This window comes from Panthera pardus, unplaced genomic scaffold, assembly GCF_024362965.1.
Source record: "Panthera pardus isolate Hobbes unplaced genomic scaffold, ASM2436296v1 HiC_scaffold_17, whole genome shotgun sequence".
NCBI classification, from domain to species: domain Eukaryota; kingdom Metazoa; phylum Chordata; class Mammalia; order Carnivora; family Felidae; genus Panthera; species Panthera pardus.
Genome location: NW_026526732.1, coordinates 42620093 through 42644377, shown reverse-complemented (window position 1 = coordinate 42644377; position 24285 = coordinate 42620093). Strand labels below are relative to the sequence as shown.

At 34.2% G+C, this 24285-nt stretch overlaps 1 protein-coding gene across 4 annotated transcripts in view; it reads right to left on the bottom strand.

The window, feature by feature from the left end:
* TBC1D32 (TBC1 domain family member 32) overlaps nucleotides 1–24285 on the bottom strand; it is a 200187-nt gene that overhangs the window by 117563 nt on the left and 58339 nt on the right. For all 4 annotated transcript variants that reach the window (XM_019418223.2, XM_019418222.2, XM_019418225.2 and 1 more), the window contains 6 exons: nucleotides 22421–22548; nucleotides 17775–17976; nucleotides 17129–17208; nucleotides 8931–9069; nucleotides 5721–5808; nucleotides 3678–3796 (listed from right to left, as the gene is read on the bottom strand). In XM_019418223.2, the coding sequence (XP_019273768.2) occupies nucleotides 3678–3796; nucleotides 5721–5808; nucleotides 8931–9069; nucleotides 17129–17208; nucleotides 17775–17976; nucleotides 22421–22548 (756 nt within the window). The remainder of the gene's footprint in view (nucleotides 1–3677; nucleotides 3797–5720; nucleotides 5809–8930; nucleotides 9070–17128; nucleotides 17209–17774; nucleotides 17977–22420; nucleotides 22549–24285) is intronic.

Genomic DNA, 24285 nt, shown 5'->3' with positions numbered 1-24285 from the left:
GGAAACAGGCTCTAGGCTCCGAGCCATCAGCCCAGAGCCTGACGCGGGGCTCGAAATCACGGACCGCGAGATCGTGACCTGGCTGAAGTCGGACGCTTAACCGACTGCGCCACCCAGGCGCCCCTTTAATTTTTTTTTTTAACGTTTATTTATTTTTGAGACAGAGAGAGACAAAGCATGAATGGGGGAGGGGCAGAGAGAGAGGGAGACACAGAATCAGAAGCAGGCTCCAGGCTCTGAGCCATCAGCCCAGAGCCTGACGCGGGGCTCAAACTCAGGGACCACGAGATCGTGACCTGAGCCGAAGTCGGACGCTCAACCGACTGAGCCACCCAGGTGCCCCGTTCAGTCTTCTAATGTATAGTTTTTCCTCTCTTTTTCTATTCATTGATTGTCAACTTATCGGTATCTTTTTCTTTGTAGGGAATTTCTTAAGACCCAAATGTTTGCTGTCTCTACCTATTCTGAAAATCTTTGCATTTTAATTATTTAGTCACTCACATGTAATGGACTTATTGATTAGGGCTACTATTTTCCTATTTGTTTTCTTTTTTCCTCATCCTTTTCTGTTCCCCCATTCTTCCATCTCTGCCCTTTGGGGTTTGTTTTCTGTTTGTTTTAGAATTTTATTTTGGCTATATCTTTTTGCATATTATTTAATGGTTTTTCTAGTCAGTGCTGTCCAGTAGATCTTTCTTTCTGTGGTGATGAAAATGTTATATAATTTGAAATGGGCAACAGTCACTAGCTACATGTGGCTACTGAACATCTAAGATTAGATTAATGTATTTGAGGGACTGAATTTTTCATTTTAGTTTTAAGTAGTTTTACATAGCCACATGGTGTTATTGTCTATCATACTCCAAAACACAGCTATACAAAGGTAAGAAGTGACTCGACTGAAAATAAGTTTAGTGTACCTCATTATAAACTGAGGGCATATTAATGTTTTCTATAATTTAAAAGACAGTAAAATTAAACCCCAAAAGAAAGCAGAATCCTTAGGGAATAATATTTGTAACTACAAACTAAGCACTAAGGATGTTTGTTTGCTAGGAGCTATTTCTACATCTTTCAGTTCATAGTTTATAAGAGTATACAATTTTTTTTCACAGAAATTAACCATTAGTTTATACTGACATTTCTATTTCAAAGTACAATAAATTGAATCAAATCCCAACCTTAAATTTGAAATATAAATATTTTCTAGGTATTAAAAATTAATGTGTTCCACTTCATGTAAAATTTAAGAACCTTAAAGTCACATAGATTCACATACCATTATACCATTTGCTTACCTCATGTGGTAGAGCTGTCATATATGTTACCTCTAAGTAAGTATAAAATAAATCCCACTATATGGCATTGTTTTCTTTTAAAGAGTCCTATGTACTAACAAGAAATTAAAAGAAAAACAACAGGCTTTTATACTCACTCACCCGCTTGCAATTTCTTTTTAATGTGAAAATTCAAATACCCAACTGGTATCCTTGTCCTTCAACCTGAAGAAATTCCTTTAGTGTTAAATAAAACACAGGTATGCTGTAAAATACTTTCTTAGCCTTTAAAAGTTTATTTCACTTTTAACCTTGAATATTTTTGCTGGATATAGAATTCTAGGTTGACTGGGCTTTCCCCTTTCATCAAAGATATTCTATTATCTTCTGGCCTCCACAGTTTGCAATGAGACACCCACAAACTTTTTTGTTGTTCCCTGTATGATTTTCTATGGCTTCTTTCAAGATTTTCTCTTTCTCTTTAGTTTTCAGCAGTTTGTATGTCTATAAGTGGGCCTTGCTGTGGTTTCCATTGTATTTTCATTCTTTGCATATTCTTCCTTGAGATTCACTAAGTTTCTTGATCTTTAAGTTTACATTTTTTAAGACGTTTAGAAATTCAGCTTTTGTTCAAATATTTTTCTATCACACTTTCATTCTCCTCCATTTGATACACCAACCAAACATATTAAATTTTTGGATAAGGTCTCACAAAAATTACTTCAAATAAAAGGTATTTACTTCTAGAATTTAAGTTTTTATTTATTTTGAGAGAGACAAAGACAGCATGGGTTGGGGAGGGGGAGAGAAAGAGGGAGGGGGAGGGGGAGGGGGAGGGGGAGGGGGAGGGGGAGGGGGAGGGGGAGGGGGAGGGGGGAGAGGGAGAGGGAGAGGGAGAGGGAGAGGGAGAGGGAGAGGGAGAGGGAGAGGGAGAGGGAGAGGGAATCTCAAGCAGGCTCTGAGCTGCCAGTACAGGGCCTAAAGCAGGGCTAGAACTCACAAAACCATGAGATCATGACCTAAGCTGAAACCAAGAATCAGACGCTTAACTGACTGAGCCACCCAGGCACCCCAGATCTAGAATTTCTATCTGGTTCTTTTATATAGTTTCTATTTCTCTATTATAATTTCCAATTTGTTCATTTATTACAAGCATATTTTCCTTTACATGCTACTTATAACAACTTCTTCAAAGTCCTTGATAAATAATTTCAGTTTAATCATCATTCCTAATCTTCTACTAGATGCCTTTTTCTGGGTAAGAATCACATTTCTCTTATTCTTCATATGTCTAGTAATTATGGATGATATCCAATATACTATGAAAGGTATATTCCCCAACGCTGATTTTAATTTAGCAGTTAACATGGCAAATTCAAACTCTAAACTGTAACCTCTGTGGTAAGATTATCTGATATCAGTGAAGTCCAAGTTCAGGAGACAGACTTAACATCTGGACCGTATGAACACAGAGTTTAGGTGCCCCCTAGGTACTTCTCTACTTTCCAGAGACCTCCTTCCATTTTCCAGCTTCTCTTCTGCTTCTCTTCTGCTAAACCTTCTCTTCTGCTTTTTCAAACTTGTTAGAGTATGGATTTCTATCTGTGGAGCACCAACTGGTACCTGCCCTCAAGCAAAAGTCTGTTAAATCCAGAATTTCAAACAGTATCAATCTTTTCATCTACATAGTGACTCACCTCCATCTTTTCCCCTCTATTTAGCCATTCCAGTACTTTTAACTAGTTGATTTTTTAAGCCATTTTTCCTGAGTTTATGTTTCTACCGGAAAGAACTAGCCTACCATTATAGAAAGTAGAACTTCATTTTTTAAGATTATTTTATGACATCCACTGAAACTTTCCCAGGCTCCCATAAAGTCAAAGACAGGAATCATCGAATAACCTCAGTGAAATTCGCAAACATGTCAACTATATAAAAGCCACTGAATTATAATAGAACATTGTATAGGTGCTTCAGAATTTCTTTTTTGGCACATTTCTCTAAAGGATAGCATCTTTTCTTCACCCACCCCTGCTTCAAATAATCCTGAAAATTTTCTATTAGATTTAAACCAAAGGGCAAAAGCTTACTTATCTTTTTTTGCTTTGGTTGATTGGTTTGTTTCAGGGTTTTTTGAGAGAGTTTGTTTTTTCATAGCATGTCTGGTATATATCACTCTTTATTAAGAGAAAAATGACAGTAAAAATAATTGTGAAAGGAAAACATCCTTGAAAAATATAACTCCCATGGAACACTGGTAGTTCTAGCCACTTATTTTGAAACAAAAATTAGAAATGAAAAAAAGAAGAAGAGAAACTGGAGAAGCTGGTGATTGTAACCGAATATAGATAAAGTCTAGATGAAGTAATTTCTGAGAGAGATACTCAAATCATTTCTTACCTTTTGACAGCTCCGGTCAATAGGATCCACTGGAGTAGATCTGGGATGGGTTACTCTAACATCATCTCTTCCACATTCCAGATTGGTCCATAATTCAGTTATAAGTGCATTAATAAACCCTGAGAAGAATTATATACATATTTACAGTATACAATTTCTTGGAATTATGGAAGAAAGATATAATTATCCCTCTGACAAGATTGGTTCTCGCTGACAAAAGACACATACTTACATCTTCTGTAAGAAATAACCTTTAAACTTAGTAGAAATTATATCTCCTGTTGTTAATTATACCTGTATGATACCTCATTATCCTAAAACTATATAATGACTAAATTCTGAGACACCTAAATTTCCCTAAAGAACTGAATTTTGAGTCTCTGGATTTATCACTTGGCCAATAACGTCTCACCATGCTTTTCTGAAAAATAAGGTTTACCCTTTACTCTTTGAGTGAGAAAGGCAGCTGAAAGGTGGTATGTGTTTGTACGTATATGTGTATGTTGTGTATCAGGAGGCAGGGTAGGCACTTAAAAGAGTTTAAGTGTGTTCCTTATTCTAATATAACTGTTTTTATAATTCCTATGCTTAAAACAATTCTTCATTTCACACAATTTTGGCTCAATACAGTCTAAATTCTGAATCAGTTACTATATATCTAAATGAAAGTGATTATTAAGGCTGATTATTATTTTATGAAGAATCAAATTACATTTTAAAAAAGTATAAAACAGAACACCTAATCATAAAATCAGTAAATTCATAATAACATTAGAACAGAAAGGTTCCTCTGGTATAACAGGAGAAAAAAAAAAGCTCTGAAATCAAGAATATCAGGGATCAAATTACAAATATGCAGGCTTAGTAGTCGTGTCCTTAGATTTGTTCAACTTCTTAGAGCATCAGGTCCCCTGTTGGAAAACTGAAACAGTGCTATATTCGAGGGTTGCCATGAAGTATAAATGGGACAATACATATGAAGTTCCTAACATAGTACCCTAAGAGATCATAGGAATTCAAGCAATGTTAATCTTCCTTCCTTTGTCCTGTAAAATTATTGCAATTAATCCTCTCACGGGAAGCTTGACAGTATTGGGCTCAGAAGCTTAATGACTTGACCAACAGGGAAATCTGAGATTGTACCTCCAAATGCTTCCATTAATATGCCCCTGGGTATAGCAATATGTTAGATTTTACACTAAGTGGAAGAAAAAATAAGTCGTTCAGTTTAGGACAACTTCTTCCAAGAAGCATGTTTCATAATACAAGTACTCCAAATTAGCTTAGCCGAAAAGTTTTTAAGATATATTATAGTAAAATATTTTCACTTAAGGAAAGGACCAATTATGGTCAGTGATGTTCTAGTTCATCAACACTAAACTTTGAAAAATATAACCATAACATCTCTATTAGAAGTTATGTCTTGTCTCTCTGGTCTAGGGTTCAGATAGCCTTAAGGTATATTAAATTCCCAATGTTTAAACTCTTAAAAATTCAATCCATTGTAGATAATACATGCTGACTGCAAATACAGTGGTCAAAGTGGTGAAAACTAAGCTTTCAAGGGCAAAAGAGAAAGAAGAAGAATAAGGAAATAGTATGTATGTATGATAATTATTGTGGTTGTGTATATTTTGATGCATATACAGGCCACTAAAACTGAGCATTAAGAAATCATGTAAGATTTAAGAGGGAAAAAAAAAATCTTGTAAGATTCAACTGTACTGAAAGAGGATTTATAAGATGAAGACAATTGCTTAAGCATCAAGTACTTCTCAGCTTAATTCATTATGTTCCATTGTTCTGAGGAAAAGAGAACAAGGCTGTGTATATATACTTCAAGGGAAAAAAAATCCCATTGCAATTTCATGGAAGAGAAAAGATAAAGGAAACCCTGTAACTTTCCCTTACCTAAGGCCAAACCTGCGAAAAAGAACTTTATAGAGTAAATATCCTGAGAGCTGATCATGCCAGTTAAATTTTCTATTGGCTTACTCATTTTATTTAAAATTATTAACATTCTGATTAAAAGAAAAAACCTACCTGAACTGTGTAGTGCCACTGCACCTGCTGCTGTTGATGACACTTGTGTAACCAAAACTCCGTAGCCAAACTTTTTATGCCTGCTGATCTAACAAAATAAATAAGGAACAATGAAAAGCAGGAAAACAAAAAATGCTAATATTTTATTTATATGTTACATGTAGGTTACTGATTCTTCTTGTTAGAATACTAGACATTCTTTTAAGTAAACATAATGAGCAGCAAAACAAACTCAGACACCCTGTCAATGAGTTAATATTTTGGGGGTTCTCATTTCAGATAGAGGTTCTGGTCCCAGCCATAAAATTAAGTAGCGTTTTGCTTTGAACAAGTCACTTCCCTCTCTAGGTTAAAACAAAGGACTTTGACCACGATGAAGATTAACATTCCTTCCAAATTTAAATGCTGTTATTTTATTCCTTAGGTCAGTCCCTCAATAATAAATTTCCTCGCATATAAATCTGTATTGACTGTCAGCCAAACTATACTCTTAATTAAAAAAAAAAAAAAAAAAACTTAAAAAAAATAATATCTTCTCAATGGCAATCATTTTTAGAGGAAATGTGTTTTTTTTTCCCTAAAGTAATTATATATATATTAAACACACAAAGAATACTGATCATTAACATACAAGTTTATAAATAGTGTTGTAGAAAACACTGGACAATTTGCATGTCACAAAGAGTACTATACGTGTATTCCTGGTAAAGTACACAAGGATCACTCCTGGCAGAAAACAATACGGAAATAACAGAAAATAAACAGTGTTCCTCCTTAGATCTTAGCTAAGACCAGGTTGGCTAATAAAATGGTTGATATCTAAACAAAGTTAACCATTCACAATTTGTATTTTTTCAACATTTCATTAAAAGAATTGATTTTTTTAAAAAAGGACCTGTTTTAATCAAATTTTTAAGATATAAACTGTGCATTCAGTCTTGAAGGCAAAAAAAAAAAAAAAAAAAAAGTAGACAGGGAACTAAAAGCCCATGGGAAAGAATTAGATTGGATTTTCTATTCATGTCTCCATTTGTTTGCCTTCCTTTTCCATTTTTATTACTCATAGTTTCCACTTTCCTTGAACCTGCCATACATTAGTTTTGTAGTTAGATGACAGAGAGGTACAAAAATATGAATGGCTATTTTTTTTCCCACTCTCCTGCCATAATAACTAAATAAATACCTTACTGATCAATCAACCCCATTGACCCTGCTGACTTAGATATCAGCAGCCACAGGGGCTTCCTAGACTCACACTAAGTACTGAAAAGGAAGAGGCAAAGAAAAACTTCATAGAAGTTAGAGATGCTTTACTAAGACTCAGCTTTCATGAAACACAAATTTGAGTTCGAGTCTTACTGCTGTAAGTAGATGTGAGAGCATATGCAGATCAGTTAACAAGCCTGGGTCTCTACTTTCTCTTCAGCAAAATTAAGGAAATGGCCTAGTGGCTTTCTTACAAGATATTGGAGAATTTAAATTTTCAAAAAATTTCTTGAATAGCATAAAGCACCATTAAACTACGGTATTATATTACAAGGTTGTAAGTTACTGAGGTTCAGGGAACAGTGTCTTCTATTATAACAACCAGTGTGGTACAAAGACTAGGGTTTTTTTTTATATTCATAAATGTTAAAACAGAGACATCTATTCCTAGCTGTATTATCACAATAGCAATAGTTGTGTATGCACAGTCTCAAGCATCTGATAAGAAAAGTGTCTTTGAATTGCTTCAATATTTTCAAAAATGTAAAAAAACAAAACAAAACAAATGGCTAACTAGTACACAAGGTGATTCAAACTCACCAACAGAGAAATTCAAATTAAAATGACCATATATGTAAACTTAAAAATCCTGAGAAACTTCAGGATTTACTGTAGTCTGAATGTTTGTGTCACCTCCAAATTTCGTATGTTGAAATCCTAACCTCCAAAGGTGAGATAGTAAATGGGACCTTGATTTGGTCATAAGGTGGAGAGAACTCATGAATGGGATTAGTGCTGTTATGAAAAAGATCCCAGAGAGCTCCCGAGCCTGTATCCATGTGAGGATACAATGAGGCATCTGTGACCAGAGAGGGCCCTCCTCTGACCACATTGGCATCCTGATCATGGACTTCCAGCCTCCAGAACTGAGCAGTAAATTTCTGTTTATAAACCACCCAGTCTATGGTATTTTAACAGCCCAAATGGACTAAGACAACATTCTACAAGATATATACATATCCCAGGATATTACACATATTAAAAACATTAGCATGGAAGTCTGGGGTAGAGGAATACACACAGGGTGAAATGGAACTGTGAACCAGAAATGACAGGGAATAAAATTAATTAAGACAACATCTTGCATGGGCAAATGACAGCAGTATGCCATAAACTGAGGCATGTAAATAAGTTCTCTATACTAGAGGTCCATTTAAATAATAATTAAAAACACATCTGCCCATATAAACCTTATGTCAAACTGATGAACTAATGCTCATAGGTTTTATTTGTGAGGAATGGTCAGGACCGTCTCTCAAAAACTACTTACCTTCACAGGCAAAAACTCTTAAGTTTTTTGTTTTTATAGACTTAAACAAAAGCAGGGAATTAGAACTGAAGAACAAATAAAATCGTATTTACAACCTGGTAACCTAGTAACATCAATATACAACAGCTGTGAGAGACAAAGAAGACACTTTTAAAAGCATACATATAATCCTAAAAAGCCCAAAAGTTCAGGAATGTTTACACCATCACAGCAAAAAGCTGAATACACCTTAATGGACTTAAGAGAAAGGGCTAAATTATACTGTACATTTTATTTAACAGTATCTAAAAATTAATCTACAAATATTTTTCTTTTTAATGTGAGGACCAAATTCTTACTAACGTGTACATTTAGACCCAATAGTGAATTTCCTCCTCCTGAAATTCCACCCAGCTTTAGTACAACCAGATGTTTGTTATATTTATAACACATCTGGATGGTTAACTATATTTTTCAATTCCATCTGGTTGTTTCCCATCCTGTAAACATATCCATAGATACCAACATCAATTCTAATGCTTTCCTGAAATAATATCAAGTTAAATATTACAATGCTATATGGTTTTTTAATTGAGGTTTAATAACCTCTTCACTCAGAGAAGACAGAATGATGTTCTTAATAGCTTTTACAGCAAGAAAAATTCTTTTTGCCTCTAGCAGATGGTAATTCATACCTGTAATTTTTTTGTATATCGTTTGAACATAAATGTCAGACATTCGTTGATGGCACCTGTTCTTTGAAGAAATAGTAGTCCTTTGGGAGTGGCAGCAAAATTTAGTAAATCATCTAACAAATTCTCTTCCCAAGCCATACTGAAAACAAGCAAAAGAAAGGTATGCATTTCTTTATTATACTCAAAACTAAAAGAAAATATTTCAGCTTAATGTTGTTGATAAACTTAAAGAGTACATATTGAGGACTAAGTATTCAATATTTTTTAAAAAACAGATTAAAAAAAGTATGCTTTCCTTGACAATAATGACTTTTATTGTATTTTCTGCCCAATAATTTTCTTTCACTTTAATTAAATATTAACTGCATGTGTCAGCATTTTTTTACATCTAGATTCTCTCATCTGTGCTTTAAATTCTTTCTCTTCTCTTCTTGTAATTCTGCTGGGCTGGGAGTCCCCAGGCCCCAACTCTCCATTATTTTCATACTTTTTATTTTTTTTTCAAGTATGTACATATGTATGTATCTATGTATGTATTTACTTAGAGACAGTGCAAATAGGGGAAGGGCAGAGAGAAAGGGAGAGAATTCCAAGCAGGCTCTGTCCTGCCATCACAGAACCTAATGTGGGGCTTGAAGCCATGAAACCACGAGATCATGACCTGAGCCGAAACCAAGAGTCAGACACTTGACCAACTAAGTCACCCTGCCTCCCCTATATTTTCTTTTCATTACAGAGTATCTGTCCTCTAACTTTCTAAAGCATATCAGGCATAGTATCTTTATTTTAATAGGTTTTTCATTTTACTTTTGGAGAATAACATTGTTTTTTTCTCAAAACACTTTTAAAAGGAAGGCCAGTAACATTCTCCCCAGAAAAAGTTTGAAACATTCAGAAGACACAGTTAAACAGGGGAGCCAGAGCTAGAAATATGGAAACATAGGAGGGGAAATGAGCACTTCATTTGAAGTACCAGAAAGAGAAAATGTACTCCCTACTGGATATTCCTAGTTGTCTAGAAAGAAACTTTGTATATAAAAATAGACCAAAAATTAATTATTGACATGTATAGTAAAACAGTGCATCTGTAGAAGTGTGCCATTTACCCACCAAGGAAGTTTCAGAAGTCTGTTTTGAAAATGATTGTAAAATAACTTGAAATCCAGGACTTTTCTAATCAAAAAGAGAGTAAGTCCGTGTTTTGACACACATCCCTCTGCACCAATCACAGAGTAGTGGCCAAAGATTCAACCATGTTTAAATAACAAATTCCATCATGGACAGAAACACACAGAAGTGAGGCTCTAATTTTAAGGTAAATGCAGGCAATGGAAACTAAATTTAGTACCAGTAAGATACATAGGACTAGAGGAGTCACACATCAGATACAAGACCAGTGCTAGGCTCACTGCTTAAGACCTACGACTGGGTGAGACTAATAGAAATAATATATATTTAACTCAAGTAAAGTATAATTTACATACTTAAAAATATTATATGTAACAAAACACTTATGTATGTATAACAAGGTCTAAAAGTGGGGCTTTTGACAGAAGCTTTTGTCCCAGAAGCCTAGGACAACAGGAAGACACAGACAAAGCCTCATTTCTAGAAATGAGCATATGATCAATTTATATTCTAGTTCTTCAGTTGTAGCTATACTATCCATATCATCAGTGACAGGAGCCTCAAAATACCAATACAAAATGTATTTAAAACATGACAGTAAAAGAGAAAAACCATAAAACTGCTTGGCAGGGAGAAATGAACATAGAAATATAAGTGGGAAGAAACAATAAGTGAGGAGGAGAAAGAAAATAGGGAAGGAGACAAACGAAAAGACTGAAAAATGAACTCCCAATCAAACTTTAAGAGAGATCTAAAGCTTATCACAATACCCTCCAGTTCCATCCACATTGTTGCAAATGGCAAGAGGTCATTATTTTTCGTTGCTGACTAGTATTCCACCGTATGTATGTATGTATGTATGTATACATACATAACATGCTGTATGTGTGTATACACACACACACACACACACACACACACACACACACACACACACACATCTTTAACCATTCATCAGTTGAGAGTATTGTGCTAAGCAAAATAAGTCAATCAGAGAAAGATATATGATTTCACTCATACGTGCAAGTTGAGAAACTTAACACAGGAACATAGGGGAAGGGAAATAAAAATAAGATAAAAACAGAGAGAGGTAAAACATAAGAGATTCTTAAATACAGAGAAAAAACTGAGGGTTGATGGGGGTGGGGATTTGGGGATGGGTGGGTTAAATGGGTGATGGACATTAAAGAGGGCACTTTTTGGGATGGGTGTTGTATGTAAGAGATGAATAACTGGGCTCTACTCTCCTGAAGCCTAGAGTACACTGTATGTTAACTAACTTGAGAATTTAAAAAAAGATATCTAAAGCTAAGAGCTAGCAGAATTGACACTTATCAAATGAATCCATTCCAGCTGAAATAATTTTCAGAAATGACTAAAATAAATTTATTGATACTCAAGGGAAGTTTTTAAAATGTTTCTGTTAAAACTGAAGCAAAAAGCAAAAGGGAAATAAAAACAAGTACATTTTTTTAAAAAGAACCATTGGAAATTTTGGAAATAAGAAGCATAGCCACTTATGAGTCACAGTCAAAGAATTATTGAATTGGATAGTAGATAGGTAGGAAATGTTTAAGAAAACAGATGACAAACAGAATAAAGACTGAAAGGCCTCAAAACACATCTAATAAAATCAGTAAAAGAGAAACAAAGGGATATACGAAAAGATACTAAGAATTTTCTAGATTTGAGGAAAGACACCAGTCCAGTCTATAGATTGAAAGAACATTCAAAGTACCAAACAGGATAAACTCAAATCACACAAATGACAAACATCCAACACACACACACAGACAAAAGCAAAAAACAAACAAAAACCACAATCAAATTAAAAGATAGGAGAAAGGATATGACCTATAAGAGAAATGTGATTATACTAACAGATTTTTTCAGTTACTACTTATTCCAAAAGAAAATGGAGTAATAGCTTCAAATACTGATGAGAAATAATTGTGTATCAAAAATTTTATACCCAGATAAACTATAAACTACCCTTTAAGAGGGGCAGTTTAGATAGGAGTGGGTTGCATGGATTGGAGGGGAAATGGTCAATTTCAGACATAAAGAGAAGACTAGTTTACTTCTCTCAAACCCTTAAAGAACAATTAAAGGAAAACTATTTGGAAACTTACTATGGGGGAAAATGTGAGCCTATGAGAAAGAATGAGCTACAAGTTTCAACAAACAGCAAAAAACAGTAAATGTCTATAAATTTAATAACTGACTGAAAAGAAAAATTAGGTGCTTCAAATAAGAAAACAAAGTAAGGTTTTTTAAGCAAAGACAGATTTGGGTTTTAAATGACCCTGTACTGTATCACAAAATCTCACCCAACATAAAAGGATACTTATCATGCAATCCAGGTCCTCTGAAAATATAAATTAATTAGAAGTCAACAGTTAAAAAAATATATTAGTAAAAATAACTGTTTGGAAACAACTGTATTGAAAACATTTCATGGGTTAAATAGTAAAATCAAAATAGAAAGTTTTTAAAATATTTAAAAGAGCTTAATATGAAAGTACTACATATCAAAATATATTAAAATTAGCATGGCTGAGGTGCATTGCTTCTTTCAACATCCATTCTCATTCCCCTTTTCATTTACTTTCCTGTACTACAGAAGTGAGGAAAGGAGAGAAGATGCAAACAGCATTAGTAAAACCCAAACCTGGTCTTTGCATAAACTAATACAATAAAATAGTCAAGGGAGGAAAACAGCCATAAAAATACTAAGACTCAAAAAATAAATAATTACAGCTAAAGAATTTTTTAATCATACAAGAATATTTCAAACGAGTTAAAAAATGTATATGTTTAGATAAGAAAAAGTCATTTTTTAGGAAAATATCAAAAGTCTCTCAAGCACAAAAAAACCTGAATAACCATTAGCCATTAAAGAAATTGTAAATTTTTTTAACGTTTGTTTATTTTCGAAAGAGAGTGTATGTGAGGGAGGGGCATAGAGAGAAGGAGACACAGAATCTGAAGCAGGATCCAGGCTCTGAGCTGTCAGCATAGAGCCCAACATGGGGCTCGAACTAGTGAACTGGAAGATAATGACCCGAGCCAAAGTCAGATGCCTAACCAACTCAGCCACCCAGGTGCCCCAAAAGAAAGTGCATTTTAAAGTCTACCTTGACTCCCACCCCTCCAAAAAACTTAACAGAGGCGAAAAACTTAGAGAGTGCATCCCATAATTTTGAAAAATTACAGAAAACTGACATAATTTTATCTTTTCTGCCAAGATCTTAACATTTAATTTTCTTTCACTTATAGAGAAGATATGGTTTGAAATGGAAAAATCAAGCCACTGAATGTGTTTGTTGGTACTGAGATAAGGGCAATGGCAAAAAATACAGTTTTGTTAGCTTATGAGAACTTGTTTCTTTGAATGGTTAGATATTATAGAGGGTTAGACACTTTCATGGATATTGAGTTTCAGGTGTTTATTTCTTTGGATCATGGGCGGAGTTTTACAGATCAAAGACACCCCCCTTACTTCACCCTCAAGTTTTCTAACTCTTGATGATTGGTTGGGGCAGATTGGGCACCTTGTTTTCCCTCTAATTATATTCTTCTCTATGGTCACACTAACAATGATCCCACATAGTTTGCAATCACTGCACTCCCTACTATCAACCAAAATAGCATGGTAGAAATTTCAGTTGGGATTACAATCCAAAGCCTAAATTTAAAAGACATCAATCCCCTATGATGACTATATAAATGTTGCTAATCTTCTCTGCAGTATTGTAAGCATCAATAAATAGAAAAATGGAGGGGGAATCTCCAAAATATGCTTGTCAGAAAGTATAAGCTCAAAATACCTAACATTAGTCTGTCAAAGGTTCAAAAATAAGAATTTTACCAACTTACTGTTAATTTTACCTTTATCATATCAATCTTACTGTTGGTGTCATTATTTAGAAACTAGTCGGGGCGCCTGGATGGCGCAGTCGGTTAAGCGTCCGACTTCAGCCAGGTCACGATCTCGCAGTCCGTGAGTTCGAGCCCCGCGTCAGGCTCTGGGCTGATGGCTCGGAGCCTGGAGCCTGTTTCCGATTCTGTGTCTCCCTCTCTCTCTGCCCCTCCCCCGTTCATGGTCTGTCTCTCTCTGTCCCAAAAATAAATAAAAAACGTTGAAAAAAAAAAATTAAAAAAAAAAAAAAAAAAAAAAGAAACTAGTGTCTAAGAGTAGAAGTGTTATTTATTCAGATTCAAAAAAGGTATAAAGAATAGGAGGAGATATTTGCAAATGATATTTCTGATAAAGGTTTAGTATCCAAAATATATAAAGAATGTATACAGCACCAAAAAACCAAATATTCCAGTTAAAAAATGAACAGAAAACATGAACAGACATTTCATCAAAGACATACAGATGGCCAACCAACACATGAAAAGACATTCAACATCACTCATCAGGGAAATGCAAATCAAAACCACAATGAAATATCACCTCACACCTGTGAGAATGGCTAAAATGAAAGATTCCACTACTGGGTATTTAACAAAGAACACAGAAACACTAATATGAAAAGATATGCACCCCTATGTTATCTGCAGCATTATTTACAATAGCCAAACATGGAAGCAAAATGTCCATCAACAGATGAACAGATAAAGTGATACACACACACACACACACACACACACACACAAAATGGAATAGTACTCAGCCATAAAAGACAACGAAATCTTGCCACTGGAAACCACATGGATGGATCTACAAAGTATGATGTTAAGTGAAATATGTCAGCTGGAAAAAACAAATACCACACAATTTCACCCATATGTGGAATTTAAGAAACAAAAAAAATGAACAAAGACAAAAAAGAGACAAACCAAAAAAGACTCTTAACTACAGAGAACAAACAGATGGTTACCAGAGGGTAGGAACATGTGGGGACAGGCTAAATAGGTGACGAGTTTAAGAGTGTGCTTATGATGAGCACTGAGTAATAATATGGAATTGTTGGATCACTATATTGTACACGTGAAACTAACTTAACACTCACTGTATATTAATTATACTGGAATTAAAATAAAAGAAACATTATCAGGAATCTATGTACTGACACTAGAACAGTCTAATTAACTGGTCCACATGGTTTTACACTCCAATTTTAGCAAACTACGAAGGAACAAATAATGTCTATCTCCAACTTTTCAATTAACACAAAAGAACAAAATACATTCAATTCTATGAGGTAATTTAATTTTGCTGACAAAAATGAAAATCAACAGTTCTGACTCTCTATTATCAAAAAGTCTATTAAATCTTATTTCTAAGACATTAGAATCATACACTGTAGGAACCTCCTTTTCCTCCAGAATCAAGTTTCTACATTGAGCACACATTCCCCATTTTAACATTGCTTGCCTCTTACCACCTAATCACTTAGTCTCCATGGAAGAAGGGACTCAGGAGATCTGGAGAATGTCCTAAGCACACCTGGTTAAGTAATGCCTCTCTCCCAGTCTACTGTGTGATCCAGCTAGGTAGCTTCCTGTAGGAAGCACACATTCTGCTCTGTTCTACTGTGTAGTTAAGTCTGTTCTTTGTTAAGCTCTGCCTCAGAGGGAAGCCTATGACTGTCCACTAACCATTGTGACAGAAGGGTAAATCAAATTCTTGAGCTCTTAGAAAGCCTGTATATATTCAATGTTTTGATCTGTTTGACTTCTTTATCTCTATTACTTGGTTGACAGCTCAGGAAAGAAGTGTGGCATATAATTTATTAGCTCTTTCACACTCTAACTTCAGAATCTAAAAATACTACGGAGAGTAAAATGTATTGACTATTAATTACGTTCCCTCTTCTTAGCCTATTTGACCATACTATTTCTTCCATCTGAAATAACATTTTCCCCCTTTTTAGTCAGGTTAGTATCTATTCTCTTTAACTTACTTTAACAACTTCTTCCAAAAAGATTTCCCTCACAAGTTGCCTCCCAATAAACCCTTCATGACCCCATCATATAAATTTAGTATACCATATTGCCACATTGTATTTATTTGTATTCTACCCTACACAATAAGCTCTTAAGATATAGGTATCCTCAGAAGTCCAAGCCCTTGGTCTAGCACATGGCTGAATGAATCAAAGGAAGATGAGAAATCAGAGGAGACCTCAAAGAAAACATCTAAAAACTACCTCAAAAACTGCAGAAATGTTTTTCTCTCCACACACAAAAAAATGGCAATTAAGTTTATGACAACAATCAGAAAAAAAATTATAGCTAATTTTTAGGAAATTAGCTATTTGTTGAACAATTACATTGTTAAGGAAATTTAAAAAAGGCTTTTTGTTAGACTTCTTTAGTTAAAACTATGCCTATCCAAAAAAAATGTTGATTTATTTTTTCTTAAGAATATCCCTAAACGTTCTATTATCTGTTTAGAGCATGCCAACAACTAAGAAGAGAATGCAAATATATTAGTCATCAGATACTAACTAAAAAAATTTTTTTCCCATCACTAATTTGACTCCATGTCCTATTGGTATTTGTGAAGATACATGGAGATATCTAAATTAAAAATTAGTATAAATACTGAATTAAATAATTTCCTTATGCCAAAATGTAATTAAAATGCATTCCCACACATTCTGAAAAATCATAATTTAAATATAAATAGACTTTGCTGGCATTTGAAATCACCTTATTCCTATGGAACTCCCTAGTTAGCTTTCCAAAATTTAGTATTTGATAATTCTCTGTATTTTCTGGAAACATTATAACAGATCCAGTTTCTTAACCCAAAATGTAAAGACAGGATGAAGCAAGTATAATAAATATTGCTAGATGTAAGGTACAAGTAAGGTACAAGTATCTCCAAAAGTTCCCCGTAGGTGTAATTTTCCTCAATCCTATATGTATATGGTCACCTTCCTATAAAGTCCTTTTTTTTTTTTTTTCTAGTTTTTATTTACATTCCAGTTAATTAACACATAGTGTAATATTAGTTTCAGGTATATTTTTGCTACAATGTTTAATTATATTCTCATTTTTTAATTATTTCAGCAAATGTAGAAAAACAGATAAGTTTATTCAATTGTGCTTACAGGTTTTGGGATTCCTGGCTTACTGAAGAAACAGATTCCAAGCACTTTACTGGAGTAGTTCTTTCTGATTGCAAACTTGTCTAAAATATAACAGATTAATTTACATTATTTATTGATTACTCGTAAGATCTCATGATACGTTTTTATAGTTGATCCTTAATGTAACTAAAATTAAATCACCTTCAAATTTTAAGCTATTTGGCTTTTAACTAAATGTTATGTAAAATATTTTATAAATGAAGCATATAAATGTGAGGAAAAAAGGCTTATTAGTCCACTGATACATACTACATTTGACTCTTGCAACATTATCTCCAGTGTCCATAACAAAACCCCAGCTGGCTATAAAAGTTGCTCAGAAACAGCTTCTAAAGGATGTCATTTTATGCAAATATAATTTATCTAAAGGCTCTCCTGCAAGAAAAGACTTTGAAATGTAGTTAGGTCCTAGAACTTTGTCTTAGTGGGAGATGAGGTACAGGCATCCTGTACCAAATTAGAAAGCATTCTGTTCCCTAAAGTACTGTGATACTAAAGAAGGCATATTTGTGCCAGTAAAAGATTTTAACTGCATTATGATAATACTATAGTGACTATATTTGAAGTAAAGATTTTCAGGGGGGAGGAAAAGCTTAAAAATTCTTACCTTCTTCCATGCTTTTGCTATAGACTCATGCAAACTATAAGGAATTAACACCTGTAAGCCTTCACATGTACCATATATTTGACGACACACAGAAATAAAAGCTCCTTTAACCACAGGCAACATTTCCGAACCAGAAAAAATAGAAATGTCTTCATCAAGAAGTTTTTTCGAAAACTGGGCAATTATATGAGCACCTGTAGAACTAAAACATGATACTAAAGTTATTCCAAGGTTATAAATCATCACCTCATCAAGTACTACCAAAAAAGTCGAATTGTATCATAAACTTTGCATTTGCTTGGCTTCCCATTTAGTCCTCTAGCTTTTCTTGGACATGTCAATATTCCTGTTCCCACCTATGTACAGATAGGTGTCTAATAATTAGCAGTTTCAGGAGACTAGAAGGAAAGAACATACAGATAGGAAAAAGCAAAACTATACACTTAACAGGTTATAGACACCATGGGTCCCGGGCCATATGGAACTTCACTTGATTATAGTGAAAACAAAATCCTGAGTTCCCCTGCCATTAATAGGATGTAGCTCCTGTATTTCAGAATCTCAGACACATTAATAGTAATAACAGATAAGGAAAACATAGTAAATGTTTAATATGCCAAGTACTGTTCTAAATATTTCAAATGTATTAATCCATTTAATCCTCACAATAACCCTATAAACTATACTCTTCATTTTTTAAACAGATAAACAAATAAAGTTAAGGCTTACAGGAATTAAATAACTTGAACAATACCACAAGGCTTGTCAGAGGTAGAGCCAGGCCTCAAACCCAGGATATCTAGCTCCACAGCAGCACACGTTTAGTCTTTCTAGCTTTAGGATAGGGCCTTCCATGTACCCCTCCATACATCTTTAACAGTTACTAACATTTTGCCAGTCTTGTTTTATATATCCTGACCTCCCCCTCTGCCCACCTCTACTGAAATATTATATGCTACATCCCAGACATCATTTTACCTAGCGTACATCTTTAACTGATAAAGGTTTCTATGTTATGTGCCAATACCCCACCAAACTATGATTCTTTAATCCATCTGATAGTCCACCCATATCAAGATTTTCCTAATTGTCGTAAGGTTGTCCTTATAACAGGTTTGTATAAATCAAAATTCAAACAAGTTTCATGCAGTGCATGAGGTTATTGTATTATTTAGGCTCCCTCTTTCTTTTTTTTTTTTTTTTTTTTTTTTACCTATGCCAATGATTTGGAGAAATGAAGTTATTTTTCCTATCCATACTATTATTTGGATAACTGCTTCCTTATGGTGTTATTTAATGTGTTCCTCTACTCCCCCATAATTTCCGTAAGTTGATAATTATATCTAGAGGCTTAAGGTTCAATTTCTTTTTTTCCCGGAAAAAATAACTTTATAGGTGGTTGCTACTGTGTACCTCCGACTGCATCATGAGACACATATTGTTGTCCTAATTTTGGTGGTGCTAAAAATCAACTGGTCAGATGGTAGAAGCCTAAGCTCTCCAGTAGGAAGTCCTCCTCTCATCAAGCCATTCACCTAATGGTTTTAGCATCAATTCAGGATAATTTCCTAAATGAACTATTTCATTAGGAATTACCAAATGGTGATTTCTAATTATCTTGCATTTATTAACTAAAAGCTTTCTATGAAGAATTTTATCTTCAGTAACTTAATAGTTATATTAAAATACAATTGGTACAAGAAAGAATAAAAAAACACATCTGAAATTTTTTTAATCAATTTACAAAAGGAGTTGGTGTCCTCACAACTTCAATGGGTAATTGACGAGGTTTTCTTTAATTTTAGTATGTTTTTTAAAACTATGTTTGTATGCTTTATGTATGTTAACCATTGAAGTAACTATTTTTTTAATTCTTAAATTATCCATCTTCAATCAGTAGGAGGCCCCTTCTGGTAGCTTGGGGTACTTTTGACACAACATCTTTAGTCTTAGATAATTTCCTTACTTTCTAGAATGGTAAGATATCCCAGGATCACCTCGCACATTTCCCAACCCAACCCAGAAACAACTACCTTCAAGGATCCCTTCCTCCTTTTGTGGTTGGGGGGGCGGGGGGTGGGGGGGAACCTTAGATATTTAGAGACCACAGTCTGCTAAGGGGTTATCATTACTTCTAGCCTGTCAGTGCTAAGAAAAGTATAATTTATGGGGTGACTGGGTGGCTCAGTTGAGCATCCAACTTCGGCTCAGGTCATGATCTCACAGGTCATGGGTTCAAGCCCCACGTTGAGCTCTGGGCTGACAGCTCAGAGGCTGGAGCCTGCTTCTGACTCGGTCTCCCTCTCTCTCTGCCCCTCCCCTGCTCACACACTGTCTCCCTCTTTCTCTCAAAAATAAGTAAATATCAAAAAAAAATTTTTTTAAGAATAATTTAAGAGAAATATTTATTTCCATTATGAATTTAAATTTCAATTAATATATTTTATATTTACATAAATTTAATTTTATATATAATTTTATATATAAATTTAAATATAAATTTAATTTTAATTTAACATATATTAAATTAATATATGTTATTTTATAAATATAAATTTAATATCATATTTTTGTTGAAATTCTAGTTTCTTATGATGCTAATTACTTATTTGCTTTATTTAGAATATGGGCATAATAGTTTCAGAATATATTAAAGGCAGATTAAGATTATTTTTGTGATTTTTTTTTTAACCCTATATATCCCACTAGAAATGTTCAAATCAGGTCATTTTGAAGTAATTTTTTGCATGGGTAGGTAACTAACTTGATTGGTAGTTAAATGCTCTTATTTCCATTTGTTTTAATTTTTTCAAAATTTGAACTCTTCTTTTTGACTTTTACATTTAGCATATAAATCAGATACATGATTCCAAAGTCAAATCTAGGTCCAATCAAGGTACATGTCTTACCTTTCTACCTCCCCATCCACATGCTTTTCTCCCTTCCTCGAAAACTATTACTTTTCAGTTTACCCTTTCATCGCTCCTTTTGAAAAATATCAACAAATATGTTTTTGTTTATTCATATTCTATTCATATAAAAGGTAGCATTCTATAAACATTCTTTTGTTTTGTCTGTTCACTTAACATATTCTGAAGACAACTCCACAGCAATACATAAAAAATTCCATGTTCCCACTGCAGAGCTAAGTGTTCCTTTGTGCAAACATAATTTAATCAACCAGTCTCTTGTTACTGGACATTTGAGACGATTCCAGTCTTTGGCCAATATAAATAATAATATCAGAAACAACCACTGAACAATGGGGAGTCAGAAGAAATGGACATTTTATGTCTTACCTGTTTAACTTCAATTAAGGAAAACTTTTTAAAAAATGTAGAAATCCTAATGACTGGGAAAAAACTAATTATATAATTAAATGTCTATATAGCAAAAAAAGACAAAAATCAAAACAAAAAAACTGAAATAGAGAAGTGATGGACAATAAAAAGAAACTTTAGAACTCGTGACAAAAGGTTAGTCTTTCTCATTTTACAAAAGAATTGTTATCTGTATAGAAAAATACTTCCAGTTGAGTATGGCAGATTGAACACCTACACTCACATCTGCACCCTCTTAAAATACTAAAATGCAAAATAAACAGAATTTTCAGAAGGCTTTTATAGCTGTCAAGAAGAAAAGAAAGGATATGATAGTAACAATTTTTTATACTCTAGAATGTGAAAAAAACAAGAAGTAATTCAGGACCTGGAAAAACTGAATGATCAGCCACAATACAGAAAACAGAACACAATTTATTTCATCAAACCTCTCAAAAAACTCAAATTGTTGGAACCAAGCATCTCTGGAGTTGGAGACAGAAGTGAGACTGAAAACAGAAGAAATGCCTGAAAGTCAACTTAAAAAGAAGTTCACCCAGGGGCACCTGGATGGCTCAGTCAGTTGGGCGTCCAGCTCTTTATTTCAGCTCAGGTCATGATCTCACAGTTCATGAGATTGAGCCCGTGTCAGTTTCTGTGCTGGCCATAAAGAGCTGGCATGGGAGAGCTCTCTCTCCTCCTCTCTCTGCCCCTCCCTCACTCTCTCTCAAATAAATAAACTTACTTTTTAAAAAAGTACCATGGAGCTATCAAAAATAGTGTTTCATTCATCATCTAGGAAGATGCTCATGGTTACACATAGGAAAACTGAATAATGTATATGACATTTTTATGAAGAGAAACAAAAATTCTAGTTATGAATGTACGTTTTATACATCATTATTATAAGTGCAGAGAAGGTCTAAAAGCATAACAAAAATACCATTGGTTAAGCCAGAGATGGAACTGAGCGAGGGTAGCTTTTTCCATTGTGTACTTTTGTGTGGTTTGACTGGAATCAATCATGGGTGGTCTTAGAAGTCTGAAAAAGTACAAGGAGCAAAAACATCCCATATGGGATGAATCCTCCTATTCTCATTTTGAAGTTATTGACATCAGGCCTACTCTGCCTGTATAGTCCACAATCCTGGTTACTACTAGAATCTGGAGATCATCTACTACGTTGTTAGTGGCTCATCAGAATCTAACTACCTAGAATAGTTACCCTGATTTTCATTATTACGGATTGCATAACCTTTTGGAAACTTTGAATTAGATTGAGACAATATGCTAAAAATTCCACAAATTTAAAGCATAGACATGTACCTTTTTTCTCCAGGAGAGTTCATATTTTCTCCATAAAGAAGTAAGGTAAGTCCTTCTTCTATAGATGCTATTCTTGCCAATATATCAGCTATGTGAATTAAAGCGGTTTCAGAGCAATTTGGAGCAGTCTGTACATTAAAAAGATAACAAATCATAATTTTATGACATGTTAATACATCACAAACTAAAACTCAAGGGGGGTAGTGTAGTCTAACAAAGTTATATTACCACAACAAAAAGAGAGTTAATGATTGTTTGGTTGTGAATTATGTCTGAATTAAATGTGTCATTAGATTATATTCACTTAGCACAGTTGATAAGACAAATAAATACAGGCTTTTTACCCGAACCAGTTATTGTTTATGAACACAGTTGAGGGACCTGCTGTTCCCATTACAGTTTTATATATAATTCTATTTGACAGATGCAGTAGCTCCTCTATTTCCACTTTGCTCTTTACTTCCCACTCACTGGATTCCTGAATATCTAAACTAATTTTTTTATATATGGTTTCTAACAAACTGCCATCATTTCTAAGGAACATCACCCCTTCCTGCAACTGGCTGGGTCATAAATTATAGGTCTGAGTAAGGACAAGCAATTCATGGGATGGCCAATAGTGAATGATGTCATCTAATGAGGAAAACATGGCCTGAACCAATCATATTTCTTCACTTTTAATTGTAAATAGAAATACTAAAAATATCTTTGCAAATTAGTACAAGGCAAATACTAGAGTCATATTAATGCTGGAGCCCATCTGGAAGTCTAAGTCTACTAAAATTCTGTTCTCTCTGGGGCCGACCTACTTGTCTGTACCTGCACAGCTGCCAATACACATATTCTCTATAAGAAATCTGAGTATCTAAACATTGCAACCAACATATCCTAATAAATTCAGTGAGTTAGCTTAACTAAGGAGTCAGGTATATTCACCTGAATATTTCATAATTATATTAGGCATTATTATACTATCTCTTACTTTCATATTAAGTATCTTTCTTAAAACAACTTCTCTGCCTGGAATACTTTCCTTCTCTCATACATACACCTTCTTTTAAAGAAAAATAAAATTTTTTTTTAAGTAATCTGTCTACCCAACATGGGGCTCAAATTTACAACCCTGAACTCTACTTACTGAATCAGTCAGGCACCCCCCTTACATACACCTTCTTAAACCTTTCTGCTCCTCATTCAGTATTTTAACAGTTTGTCTTTCCTATTAGAGTACACTCCTTCAAAGAAAGGTATAGGTCTTAATCTCTTCTATATTTCAAACACCTAGCACAAGCCAGTGATACAGTACTGGCTCAATGAGTGATGCTGAATGTTTTAATGTTAAATACAGAATGTCTACCATGTGCCAGAGGGCTGTTTCTTACTCTCAAGAATAATTCCAATGTAAGTACAGAAGTACATAACATGAGAATATAAGAGAAAGAAAGCTTTTCCAGGGAGAACTAGAAGTTTTAGGAGAAAAAAAAAAATAAACTATGGTCTGAAGAAAGGAAGACCACCTAGACCACTACTTTCCAGGGCAAGGGGAAAGCATACAAACATAGGGAAATATTGAAACCTTGTTCAAAAAATGCAAATAATCTCTTATAACTAAAATACATGGGAAAAAATAGGTAGGACACAACAGAAAACTTGACTAATGTCTAGTTAGACAGTCTGAAATGTATCTAGCAAGGAACAAGCAGGAAAACACCGTGACAGTCTTAGTGGCAATACAGAGGACAGGCTAGAAAGGTGAAAGACTAGAAAAAAAATTAGAAAATTATTTCAGTATTCCAAGCAAGGAATTATCAGAGCTTAAACAAAATCAGTAGCAGCAGGGATTAAAAGACATACATGGATTTTAG